This window comes from Perkinsus marinus, assembly GCF_000006405.1.
Source record: "Perkinsus marinus ATCC 50983 genomic scaffold scf_1104296958712, whole genome shotgun sequence".
Taxonomy (NCBI): Eukaryota; Perkinsozoa; order Perkinsida; family Perkinsidae; genus Perkinsus; species Perkinsus marinus.
In genome coordinates, this window is record NW_003206658.1 from 1335045 (window position 1) to 1347040 (window position 11996).

At 47.6% G+C, this 11996-nt stretch overlaps 4 protein-coding genes and 1 non-coding gene across 5 annotated transcripts; 4 read left to right on the forward strand and 1 right to left on the reverse strand.

The window, feature by feature from the left end:
- Positions 1–1370: 1370 nt before the first annotated feature.
- On the forward strand, positions 1371–3537 carry Pmar_PMAR011867 (hypothetical protein; the record flags this gene model as incomplete). Its single annotated transcript, XM_002773955.1, has 7 exons — positions 1371–1390; positions 1432–1555; positions 1711–1857; positions 2020–2097; positions 2143–2285; positions 2616–3082; positions 3188–3537. The coding sequence occupies 7 exons, from the start codon at positions 1371–1373 to the stop codon at positions 3535–3537; spliced, it is 1329 nt and encodes a 442-aa protein (XP_002774001.1).
- Positions 3538–3809: 272 nt separating this feature from the next.
- Pmar_PMAR011868 (hypothetical protein) lies at positions 3810–8865 on the forward strand (the record flags this gene model as incomplete). Its single annotated transcript, XM_002773956.1, has 11 exons — positions 3810–3893; positions 3988–4085; positions 5830–5916; positions 6026–6109; positions 6242–6465; positions 6508–6562; positions 7083–7210; positions 7940–8043; positions 8087–8211; positions 8258–8327; positions 8383–8865. The coding sequence occupies 11 exons, from the start codon at positions 3810–3812 to the stop codon at positions 8863–8865; spliced, it is 1542 nt and encodes a 513-aa protein (XP_002774002.1).
- Position 8866: 1 nt separating this feature from the next.
- On the forward strand, positions 8867–9644 carry Pmar_PMAR011869 (protein phosphatase 2c, putative; the record flags this gene model as incomplete). Its single annotated transcript, XM_002773957.1, has 4 exons — positions 8867–9019; positions 9227–9291; positions 9472–9547; positions 9591–9644. 4 exons carry the CDS (start codon positions 8867–8869, stop codon positions 9642–9644), a joined length of 348 nt encoding a protein of 115 aa, XP_002774003.1.
- Pmar_PMAR011870 lies at positions 9060–9132 on the reverse strand. The gene has a single exon. It is a non-coding gene; the product is annotated as a tRNA-Ile (tRNA).
- Positions 9645–10086: 442 nt separating the features above from the next.
- Pmar_PMAR011871 (hypothetical protein) lies at positions 10087–11476 on the forward strand (the record flags this gene model as incomplete). Its single annotated transcript, XM_002773958.1, has 4 exons — positions 10087–10161; positions 10319–10394; positions 11152–11296; positions 11440–11476. 4 exons carry the CDS (start codon positions 10087–10089, stop codon positions 11474–11476), a joined length of 333 nt encoding a protein of 110 aa, XP_002774004.1.
- Between the last annotated feature and the right edge of the window lie 520 nt (positions 11477–11996).

The following is an 11996-nucleotide window of genomic DNA, read 5'->3' on the forward strand; positions in this document are numbered from 1 at the left end:
ATTTTGATTAGTTTCTGTACATTCCTACCGTAATTAGTATATTTACTCTTATAATTGGTGAAGAACATTGTGAGCTCAGCTGAGGAGAGTGAAAATATACTCCTCTAACATTGGTAGTGGCGAACTCGTTTTTCGTGAGGGTGTGAGATGCAGTAGTGGCAGTGATTGATATGATTTGAATCTCCAGGGTTTGATAGCAGTTGATGAAACGCCCCTAATGTGACGTATGCATCGAAATTGAATGTCTTGCCATGTCGGAAAATCAAAATGATATCCTCCTAGGAGCGTTCTAGGTTCCTGGATGATTACCTGATCGGTGGGTATCTTGTTCATTGAGTAGATACCTACGATCAGCATGTGTGTCTACGCCGGTGACAGCTGAGGGAACTGTGATGGCTGCGGAGAAAATGATGGGATCGGTGTTCTTGGAAGAATGCTCGGAGTGGCAGAAAGAGAGGGGAAGGTGGTATTGGATGAGATATGGACGATGGTGTTGATTTTAAAGTCGATTCGTGGAATGCGAGGATGATTGAAAATGACACCTCGAAGAATGATAAGAGACCATTCGGGCCTTTCGTAACGCCTTGTTGTGATGATCTCGGATATCGATGAGTATATGCGGAGCAATAATTTGTCACTAAAAATGATTTTCTCCGGGATGGAACCTGGGAGGTTCCAAGCGGCGAAGGAGTTGAACTCCGCTTTCGTATAGATGCTGGTGATTGTGGTTAGTATTAGGTATGTTGTGATGTCGGAGGAGAGAGCATGCCCTATATGCAACCGGAGATTTGTGGCGAGTGACGGAGATGTGTCTTCGAGACCGTTCGTGGTATACCCCAATAACATATGTGTTCACATACAGTGTGCTGATCCTACTTTGAGAGTGTGCCCAGTTAGTGGGGTCAAGTTCGGGCAGCAGCAGCAGTCTACGTTGAAATGAGTGTTTCTAGAGGAAGGGGGGAAAGAGTTGTGGAGGGAATTTCGTGGCGCGCGGGAGGTTTTTGTTAGAGTTTTTTAATCGGATGTTGTTGAGAAGTTGGTATAGGGCGTCGAGTAGAAGCTGCGTTGTGAGCAAGCGATGGCATTCCCATGATCATCATCATCATAGTCGAGGAGGAGCGGAATGGGCGGGGGCTGAGCTGTCGGAGGAGCTGAGGGCTGATAGGCAGGCTGTGGTTGAGAGGACTAAGCGGTAGTGATGGGGGAGGAAGGGTATCTTGAGGTTAGGAGTGGAAGATACGGATGAGGTCCGAAAGGTCGTATATGTGATTTGGGTAGATGAGTTGTTGATCTCAATCGCTGTAGAGTAGCACATCTTGTCGCAATGTCGATGACAATGGAATCTTTGTTCATTGAAATTTGTCCGTATAATGGAATTACTCTGGCCTTGGTAGTGGGGTGAGTATTGACACTCTTGTTTGGTGTTGTTAGGGTCCGGAAGGTTATGTCCCCTGAGGAGACGAAGGCGTTGGTGATGCCGTCGAGGCTCCCTGAGGACTTCATTGAGGAGACGTTGATACCGCATATGGAGAACTGTATCAGATTTAATATCAAAGTGATAGGAGGGGGTTGGTGTCGATGAAAGGTGTAGTAGATGGGGAAAACCCGGCACGACATCATAATCGTTCGTAATTATTTCCCAAATAATCGTTCATAATCGGTTTTCCCCGGATATTTTACGATGGTTGGTTGTGATGATTTCCAACTCAGACATATACTCCGGCCGAGCTGACTCAGTTGGCCCGTGGGTACGCTTTATACACCTACAGGAGGGATACGAGTGGCAATGGGCCTTTGATGGAGTATTTGGCGGAGATGATCAAGTCGAGAATGGTGGCTTTCACGGCTATCGAGATTGTAATAGAGGAGGGTCTCAGTTTGTTAAGTGGGGCTATTTGTGTGCTGTTTGTTGGAAGAGGTGTGCTGCGAGTTGCTGTTGGTGTGGTATGAACTCGGTTGAGATTGATTTTTTTATCTTCGTCGTTCAGTGGTGGACCGGATGTGTTTGGTATTAATTAGGTTGATATCCTTCCGGCTTGCCAGACTCTATTCCCAGACGATACGGAGCTGTTCGATATGCTGACTGAGAGAATCAAGGTAGAGGCTGATGAGATGCGGATGAGTTTCCGAATGGATTTATAGGAAACTATAAACGATTATAGTGCGCTGAATTTGATCGGCTTGGTGAGAACTTTCGCGCGGCGCGAAATTGAGAAGAAGGAGACGAATCAAGGGTATCCGGTGAGAGAGATATTGATACCGCGACTGAAGGAAGCTATGGAGAGGTAGGCTGATATGGGAGGAATTTTGTGGCGCGCGGTAATGGTCGTGAATTATCACAGAATTAGTGGGTAATTGAATTCTCGAGGATGTGGCTTCGGTTACTAGAGTAAGTGTTTATCATAGTAATAGTAGTGGGAGAAATTCTCAGTTCATTGTGATGTGGATGCAGTCCGGACGGTGTTTTTGGAGGGGGGATGTATGCACATGGTCAACTACATGTGTTGGTGACAAAATATAAATTTTGAGGAGATTCGTGGGAAATTTTACTTGGTTTGCGAGTGTTGTGAGTAAACTCAGCCGAGGAAAGCAAAGTTGTATTTTCACACTGACAGATATGACACCGCGGAGGTGTGTGATATAATAGTGGCGATTGCTGACTCGGCGGCTACGGATAAGACGATTAATATGGATTTACCTATAATGCAATGTGTGTTACCTGAGTTGGAGCATAGACTTGATGATCTGGGAGAGACCATACCGTTGGTGAGTCACATATCGATCGCCTGGGCGTTGGCGAGATTGGGCATCTACCATGAGGAATATCTTGATCGGTTGGCAAAGATACTCCATGAGAAAGAGCATGTTCGGAATGATATCACACCGAGATATTTAGTGAGATTAATATGGATATATTGTAAATGTGATGCCCTGGAGAAAATAGTTGACGATATAGCTCCGGTGTTGGAGGCGAGCGTGGCGTATATGGGGTCGGCACAGTTCGCTAGGTTGGCACAGTGCAGTGAGCAGATGGGGAAAGTGAAAGATAGAGTGGATATAGCGAAATTGGTGAATCGATTAGGTGATCGGTTATGTAGTGAGCTTGTTGTTGGAATTGAGGATAATGTTACGAACGTTAGCAAGATGAGTTCGGCGGACGCGTGTTATATATTACTTGGTTTGATAGAGTCCGAGACGATTGAGAAAAATGTGGAAAGGCCGGAAGATGCGGATGGAAATTTCGTGGCGTGGATGAGGGATGGATCTCGCTTGGGGCGCCTTCTGGCGTATATACATAAATTCCAGGACGAATTTGAGGCCGGCGAGATTCAGAAGATTATAAAAGTACTGCAGGTAGCGAAGAAAGGGGAGTATAGGGCGTACTTAGACCTGTTGCCGGCTTCGTGGGAATCGCAGAAAAAGGATATGTTGCATAGAATTGCGAAAAAACGGGAAGTCGAGGAGAAATTCCTATTAGAAGAGGCTAAAAGGGAGAAGAGGGAGAAAGGCTTTTTGAAGAGAGTTTTTGGCCTGTGATCGTTGGATGAGTAATTGGACACGTTTCTGTTATGCTGTTTGAATGTGATGGAGTTGAGTTGGAGTTCGGGGAGGAGTGGTATGGGTTTTTGATCTGCAGTAGTGTGTTGGATTAGCAGGCACTGGATTTAGTAAGGGGAGTGGTGTTGTAGGTTTTCGAGAGTGTGCTACGGTGTGATTGAGGGGAGGTTGAGGGAGGAGTGGTATTGGTTTTAAGATATGTGTGTCTCCGTGGCTCGATCATTTCTAAGGTCAGTTTAGTATCTTTCCTGATGGGTAATAAGAACCGCAGTAGGAAGGCGTCCAAGAGAGGAACTCCATCCAAACCCGATCTGGATGTTGGTCAGCTCGCTAGTGTAAGGGAAAGGGCCTCAACTGTATCTTGTGAGAGTTATGGTTATGGGGAGGGCGTGAGTTCGATCCCTGCACCCGTCATTTTATCCTCAATAGGTGCTGGTTACCTCTGGTGAGGCCGTTACATCTGGTTCCTCATCCGGCGTTGACTATGGTTACGATGGTGCGAGGCTTAATGTCCAACTTATGCAGGGGTAAGGGAGGGGAGGTTGCTCCCCCTAGGAGGACTACTACTGGTGTTATCGTATATGGTCACCATCCTTGGTCGTCCCCGTACATTTGTCTCTTACTGTAGTGCCGTGAGGTTTATCTAAGAGCAGATTCCGCTCGGCGAAATCACATCAATGTCTGTAATCTCGGACGTTTGATTCACCGACCCGATTACCCAGTGTGTAATCGCATTAGTTGAAATTTCCGAGCAACCAAAGGAAATTTCCGAACATTGCTCTATGAAAAATAGGCTGATATTGAAATAAAGTATTAATGTAATAACATATAAACCGTGATAAGATTCATAAGTAGTATAATTTATACGGTATACCCCATTTAATGGGGACCATCCAATATTATAACATTTCATTGTTCCCCTTCTGGGCTAATGATGCCACCCGCACCGGCTCCTCCCTCGACATTGCCGGCGATGTGCACCGACCTGCTAGCAGGGTAGAGAGTCCTGAAATCCTCTCGCCACTCAAGTATGGTGCTACTGGTCCAAGGTCTGACGATGATAGATCTCTAGCAGAACAGCGTACGGACTTCTGGAGAGGAGACAATATGGCTCACTCCCCAATGGACGTGAGGGGGAAGGCTGGGAATAGAAAGGCAGCGATCAAGCCTCGCAGCATATTTGCAGCTCCTGTTCATCCATCGTTGCACCCGTGAGTCTAAGGTACCGGCAAAGCCTTTGACCCCCGAGTCGTCTAGAAGCCCGTCCCTCTCCAGCCCGCACTCATTCACCCCGGCGACCAACTTGCTCCAACTCGCATCAAAAGCACCCGCGTCGAAACATTCGAACATCTCCAGACAACAGGTTACGAATTGTAACCAGTTGGGTCTCGACTGGGCTCGTGACCAATCGCCAACATCGTGAAAACTCAATACTCCCTGGCCGCGACCCTTGGTTGCTATTTTCAGCATGCTTGTTTCGTGCTCGACAACGTCAGCTTCGGCTGGTGGGACAACCGACGAGGTCGGCCATCATCTGACAATTACAATCGACCTCGACGTTGGGATGTCTTAAGGCAACTTGTTTGCGGAGAGTTTGGGTAGTGTTGACTATCCGATAATATAGTTAGTGTCTCAAGTCCGTTTCACAGGGCGCTTCGTGCGGTCTTTGTACAATGTCCGTTACCATTCGTCAAATTCGGAATCCGACCAGTCGGGTGATTGAACCCATAGAAGTAGAACCGTTTTTATTGTGTATTGTATATGGTCGTATGTCGTCAATAACTTGAGCGAATACGGCCAATTGTATAGGCATTGCAGGATAGCATTGAGATAACACGTGTTGCCACGGTTGTACAGCTGATATCAATGTAAGTCGTGAAGTCACTCAAGTGGGTTAGAATTCACCGTCGCATGCCTCCTTCTAGCGGGGTATCTTGGTTACCACGTGCCAGCCATGATGGCCTTTGTGAGTAAATATGCTGGCGACTCGGTTGTGGCCTGTCTCCATGTTTTGGGAGGATGCCCTCCGATGGTTTAACCACCGTGGTTACATAAATCATTCATGATAAATGGATGAAGAGATGTCACTGCTTGCCTTGCGTTTGCCGTCCAGTATAGTATTACTATTATTGTATGTCTCACCTATCGATAATATTACTACTATAGTATAATATTGGTGTTGAAAACGAGGAGGTTGCGAGAAACTATAATATCATAAATTGTCGCTCCCTCCTTGTTGGGATGCGGGTTTATTTTGAGTGGTAACTTCAGGTCGACTCGCCGGGTGTTGGCTGCTCTTGGTGTTACGGCGTCACGGGATCCGGTGTTGTTACGTCAAGCAATGGATTTCATGAAGAGGTAGATGTGCTCACGGGGATTCGAACCGAGGACCTTGGACTTGTTCGTGGCTGTTGAGTATACGTTCCCGTTGGAGCAGGATGGAATTGCGTTTCTTGGTGTTTTTCAGAGAGCCGCACTTTGCAGCCGCGGAAAAGCTCGTCGAGGCGGATAAAGGGAGGTCCATGGCGAAATACTCGCAAGCTATCCTCCAGTAAGGGATGGTACACTTTCGGGCCTCTTTTGAATCTTAACGAGGGAACCTGAAGATTCCTATAGGAGTGTGAATCCATCACGACTTCCAGTGAATCATCGGATTATGATGATACTTTTTCTGTCCCTCCAGAGCCTTTGAAGTGGACCTCAAGGCCTTCGTAACTTCACAACAGGAAGCCTCCATCGAACGGTCGGAGTCGGCCAGGAGATTGTCGGTGTTAGCGGGAATGAAAAAGGCGACTTCTGGAGGTGTCGCGAGGCGGCTCATGAAAGGGAAGATGAACTCGACCGCGAGCTTGATGGCGAAGAAGGAGGCTGGCAAGCGTGTTGTTATCAACAAGGGAGCGAATAGAGGTAGTGCGTGGCGTGGAGGAAGATGTTCTCATGGTGTGGTAGGACCAATGGTTGGCTCGAAGGCGTCCTCTATTAGGAAGAGCATTCAGAAGCGACGGTAGGGGTCCTACTTCTATTCTCACGTATTCGTTTCCATTACGTGGTGGACTTTGAGTGGGGTTAATGGACAGCCCGGGGGATGGGGTTTTTCGGGTAACTGAGAGGATGTAATGATGAAACCTCCGAGGTGTTTTCGCTACTGCATTTTACTCGAAGTGAAAAGTGAATTTCCTAAATACTAAAAAGGTGAATATTGTTATCACTTTATTTTCCTAATCATCACTAATTTAATCATCAATTCATCATTTAATCATTAATTTCCTAATCGGATATTTTTCTAATGTGAATTGCTGTCAAGTTGGATTTTCCTAAGTAAATAAGTGAGTATTTTTCAAGGTAGGACTAAGTAAGTTTTTTCTGTGGAGTGTAAGCAGCTGCTTGTTGAGGCTCTGTTGGATGGGGTATTATCATCGTCTTCACTTCGAGGGCTGTTGTTGTGGAAGTGTAAAACGGCCTAGTCGACGCTATGGAGCTAGAGGCCCGGGATTGCGAATCTTCTTTCTGATTAAACATTGTAGGAAAGGAAAGAAGCTTAGGTGGAATATTCAGTACTGTTTCTTCCTACATTGTTTGCCCCCCCCATCGAGTCTTATGCGGGCTGGGGTTAAAGATGATAGAAGACGATTGGCTCCTGAGGCTCCGAGAGGTGAGGACTTATATGGTTGGTATAACCCACTATATGCACTATCACTGTAGGAGTGTTTTTAGTGGGTCTCAAAGTTGGTCTAATGGGCGGTATGTTGATCAGTAGGGATCGATCCCTGTGATAGCAATAGAGGACCTTGAGGAAATTTCTATGATGAACATGTACATCTTATATTCCCTAAAAAGTTCTCTGTCGTGAGGCCCCTAGGCGCACTCCGTTAGAGTGACACTCCTGGACAGAACTTACTGGAAAGTATGAGCTGTACAGGTATACGGTAAAATACAGTCTCATCAGGCCGGTTGATATTCCCATGGGATGTACTGATGATAATGTTCGGCATGGAAGTTTGCAATCAATTACCATCCATCCCGGCGTGTCCTATTGAATAGATCACTATAATCCTCGTCGCGGCGGTGCTCATGGGGGGGCAGCGACCGGCATATAGTCCTTAGTGATCACCCCTCAGTGGCTCGGCGTGGTAGGGAGCCTGAAAGAGCGCCAGGGACCCACAATGCGGCGAGGAGACGACTCAGTCAGTTTAGTCCAAAGATGGGGTGAGCCCAAGTTGTGCATGCGTGCATCCTCAACCTCGGAGTACTCGACAGATATGAGGCGGACGGCTTGGTGATGGGGTCAGAGCGAAAGCATCATAATCTTATTGGTGGAAGTATAAAGGGAAGGGTGTCCCGGGCTAGGTGTGATGATAAGGTCCGATCGAGTCGGCATCAGCTGGAGTCGGCGGTCCAGTGGTTGAGTATGCAGCGTTTAGTCAGACTGGGAGGATACCAGTGAACCCTCATAAAGTGAATCAGGATTCTCATTGGGCTGTCGAGGTGGGCTGGGTAAGGGATCTTGCTGTTGGACTGGAGGTATCAGGATCGAGCTCTGCACTGTTCATTTTTCGGTGTAGCTGATGGACACGGTGAGAACGGCCATAAGGTTAGTGGTTTGATCAGTCGACAGCTCCCAGAGTCTCTGATGAGAGAGCTGGCTCGGACGGGGTAGGTCCTTGGCACGGTTGTTTTGACCAATTGGTACATTTCCCAGTGTGAGCACCCGGAAGGCGTTAGAGAGGGCATTCAGGAAGACCAATCAGACGGTGCTGAGTGCGGATGTGGTGAGCACATCTCTATGCCGTCCGGTGGCGTAGAGTATTAACCTATGGCCGACAGATCGTGACACCTGGTCGTGTCACCATCAGTGGACATAGTTGCTCAACATACAAACTTATCGGCCCATTGAAGCATCCTGCCTTGTGTCAGGACGTCACACTCAGTGGGAGCGCATGCATCTCCGTATTCGTCAAAGGCTCGAAAATGTGCCGTGGGTCTGGTCTCGCTTCGCGTCCATCCGTCACGGCGCTGCCTGGACCCTCCGAGTCGGCAGATACTGTGCCAACGTTGGAGATTCGCGAGCCGTACTTGGTCAGCGGTCTGGTGTTGGTCATTGGAATGCAGTTCCACTATCGAATGACCACAAACCTGACAGCCCTGGTGACCAGGTTAATGAACTTTATCGAGCTGCGTGGACTTGCGCGAACAGATGAGCTCCGAAGAATCACGAAGATGGGTGGTCGCGTTGAGCCCTTCCGTATAGGAGTCCTCGGGATTCCCATGGGGCCGAGCCGAGTGTGGCTGAAGAATCAGGTCAACTGAAATGCCGTTATCTGATTCGTCGGTTCATCCTTCCCAGGACCTACCGGGCCTTGCTATGTCGAGGGCTTTTGGAGACACGATCGCAGCAAGCGCGGGGGTGATCGCAGAACCTGAGATATCCAAGCACGATACGTCAAATAAGGATAAGTTTATTGTGAGTGAACTGGACAACATACCTGTTACGAGGACACAAATACTCCCGGCGGGGGTCGAACCCACGACCTACGGCTCATAAGACCGTCGCTCTAACCACTGAGCTACAGGAGCTATGTGTTAATTGTTTGCTTCGAATGCGTCATACTCGATTGCGTCTCGCTCTCAACATCCTTCACGAAATGAGATAGTTGAATTCCTCATGCAGGTCATTGCTTCCGATGGCGTTTGGGATTTCATGTCCAACGAAGAGGTTGTCCACACCGTGGCCAAGTACGCCTCTTGGCTCGTTACTCCGCGATTTGGCAATGAGCATTCCCCTTTTCGGCGGCCTCTGTCATTTTCATAAGGCTCGTTGCCTTGAGGCACAGATGGAAATTTCTTTTCGTGCGGAATACATTCCATAGTTCCTAGATAGTGTTGATGGACAGTGTTGGTGTGTTCGAGTCGTAGGTACTACAACCAAGAGAGTTCCCGTAAGGCAGCGAGAGCCGTTGTCAAAGAGGCATCAGAACGATGGGAGTCCAATGTGATCGGAACTGGTCTGAATGCCAGTCCATGTTGATGGTTAGGAAGATGTTGTGGATGACATTACCTGTGTCGTAGTCTTCCTGCAGGGAAAGTAGCGATGAGACATTTCATGCGAATGAAGTCATCGGATGTCTCCCACGAGAACTCTTCGGTTTTGTTCACAACCATTGGTATAGCACTGGTGTTCAGATGATACTATTGTGAGATTCATACTGTAGCTAGTTGTAGTGATTTATTAATGACAGTAACAACTAGGCGCAGGTCGTTACGGCTGAATAGCTCGGGGATAGGCTCAGTAAGTGCACCGCTGTGTTCTAGTGGTTTACCACACTTAAGGTATCATCGCACGGATCTTCACCGGTCAATCTCTCCCCTCGTGTTGACGATTCTGTCATCGGCCCTCGTCGGTCCCCACGAGCTGCTGTGATGCAGAAAAGGGTAAGCCCATTTTTGCATGAGCTTGGGGTTGAACTTGGGTTTTTGGATTATGGAGTTAATCGCTTATCTGCTGCGCCAGAAAAAATCTTATAGGTGGCAATGCCAATTGATGATGATAGCGGACCTCGGCGGAAGGCCCAGAAACTTGCCTCGACTGGAGGTCTCCAGCGTGATGTAAGTCTAAAGCGCGAACATACTAGTACTGTTATGGGGATGACCAACATACAATAGGCTGCTTTGAGTGTGCTTAGCCTATTCATTCATCCTTGCAGTTCTCTGCAGTCTCATTCAGAACTATTCCTCTTCTTGGTTTATCGATGCGTGTTATCAGATAATGGTAGACGAGGAATGCGAGAGTGACGGGCATTCCTCAGAGAGCAGCAGTAGCAGCAGCAGCAACAGCACTGGTGAGGTTGTCTCCTCACCCCTTTGATGCTTCGCGCTAGACTCACAGGGAAAGGTGTGCACATGGTCAACTACTTGTGTCCTTGACAATACGAAAATTCTGAGTAAATTCGGGAACTTCTCATCGCCTTTTGTGTACTTCTACCCGATTTCGCATGTAAGTACTACGGAAATCTTTGAGCCCAGCTGAGGAAAGCGAACACGGATTTAGTCCAACACTGGCTAGTAACTAGTCACTAAATAGACGACTATCTGGCAGCTCTCATAGGGAGCTGACCAGTTCTATCTATTTCCGTTATGCGGGGATACCAAACCTCGAACCGGGGACGGGTCCCAGTTACCATCCTGGAGTCGCGGAGTCGGACTTTTCCTGTATCAGCGCACCATCCTTATGTGTATATAAATCAAGATCCTGTTAGTTGAGATGATTATATGAGAATTCCTTATTGATGATGATAAAAGGTATCAATTGAAGCGGTCCTTAATAACGAGCAATACATGATGCAACAATCTGCTCTAAGGCTGCGGCCATCGGCTTCGTCTCTTGAGTCCTTCGCTCCATTTGTTCACGGTAAAAGGTATCGGAATAGTGAAAGAAATACCCAATATTCCTCGTATATGGAACTTGCTATTTAGTACGGTATTAAATGAAAGTTATAGTAACAATATGGTGTTGATAATACCATAATTCCGACGAGAATGACGGTCTCTGCGTCTAACGGTCTTTCCCTCGATATTTGTCCCTCCATGTGGCTTCAGACCACGACCAGGCCGATGCGATGGACGAGAGGGCTCGAAGGTTGGAGCGTCGTCGGGCAGGGATCCCAGCGAGTTCAGCCGAGGTGAAGGCTGAGCAGCAAGATGCTCATCGCTACCCCAAGAGAGAGCGTGTCGAAATTGACAGGTGGATAATGTGGTCTGTAGTGGTAGGTTGACGAGTTTCCCGCGCAGGTTCGAACCCGAGCCGGTGCATCCTCGACATCTTCGCAAATCGACAAGTCATCAGCGCGAGAGTGACATTCGACGTGAGTGGCATTACCATATCAGGACAGAAGTGAACCGATGCGGCATCGGCGATGCCTAGCATAATTTGTTTGATAATTCTCATACCACACCATTGGAACATCCTATACAATATTCTAAATATATGAACCTCGCAAAGATTTCCGTCACTCCTGACTACTTGAACAGCACCTCGAGGTTCACCAAACTCATCACAGTCTCCGAGACTTTCATGATTCTACAAAAAACAACCCCGTCAAAGCCATAGACTTTCTGTGTGATCATAATGCGTAGCTTATCCGTAGGCGCACAGCACAGATCGAAACGACGTGGTCGGAGGGAAAGAAGTCGTAGACGTAGCAGTCGAAGGCGACATAGATACCGTCTTGATGACAGTGATGATGATGCTGGGTATACTACGGACTCTAGCGAGGAGTAGGAAGGGCGTGCGAACTGTCATTCGTGGTTCGGTGGCTCATTAATATAGTGACAGGAGCGGTATGCCTGCAGACCTGTTTTGTATCTTTTTGTGGTGAACCTCAGATATGGTGATGGAAAGCGGCATAGAAAAGATGGTACAGGGAGTAGAGTTGAAACGAACT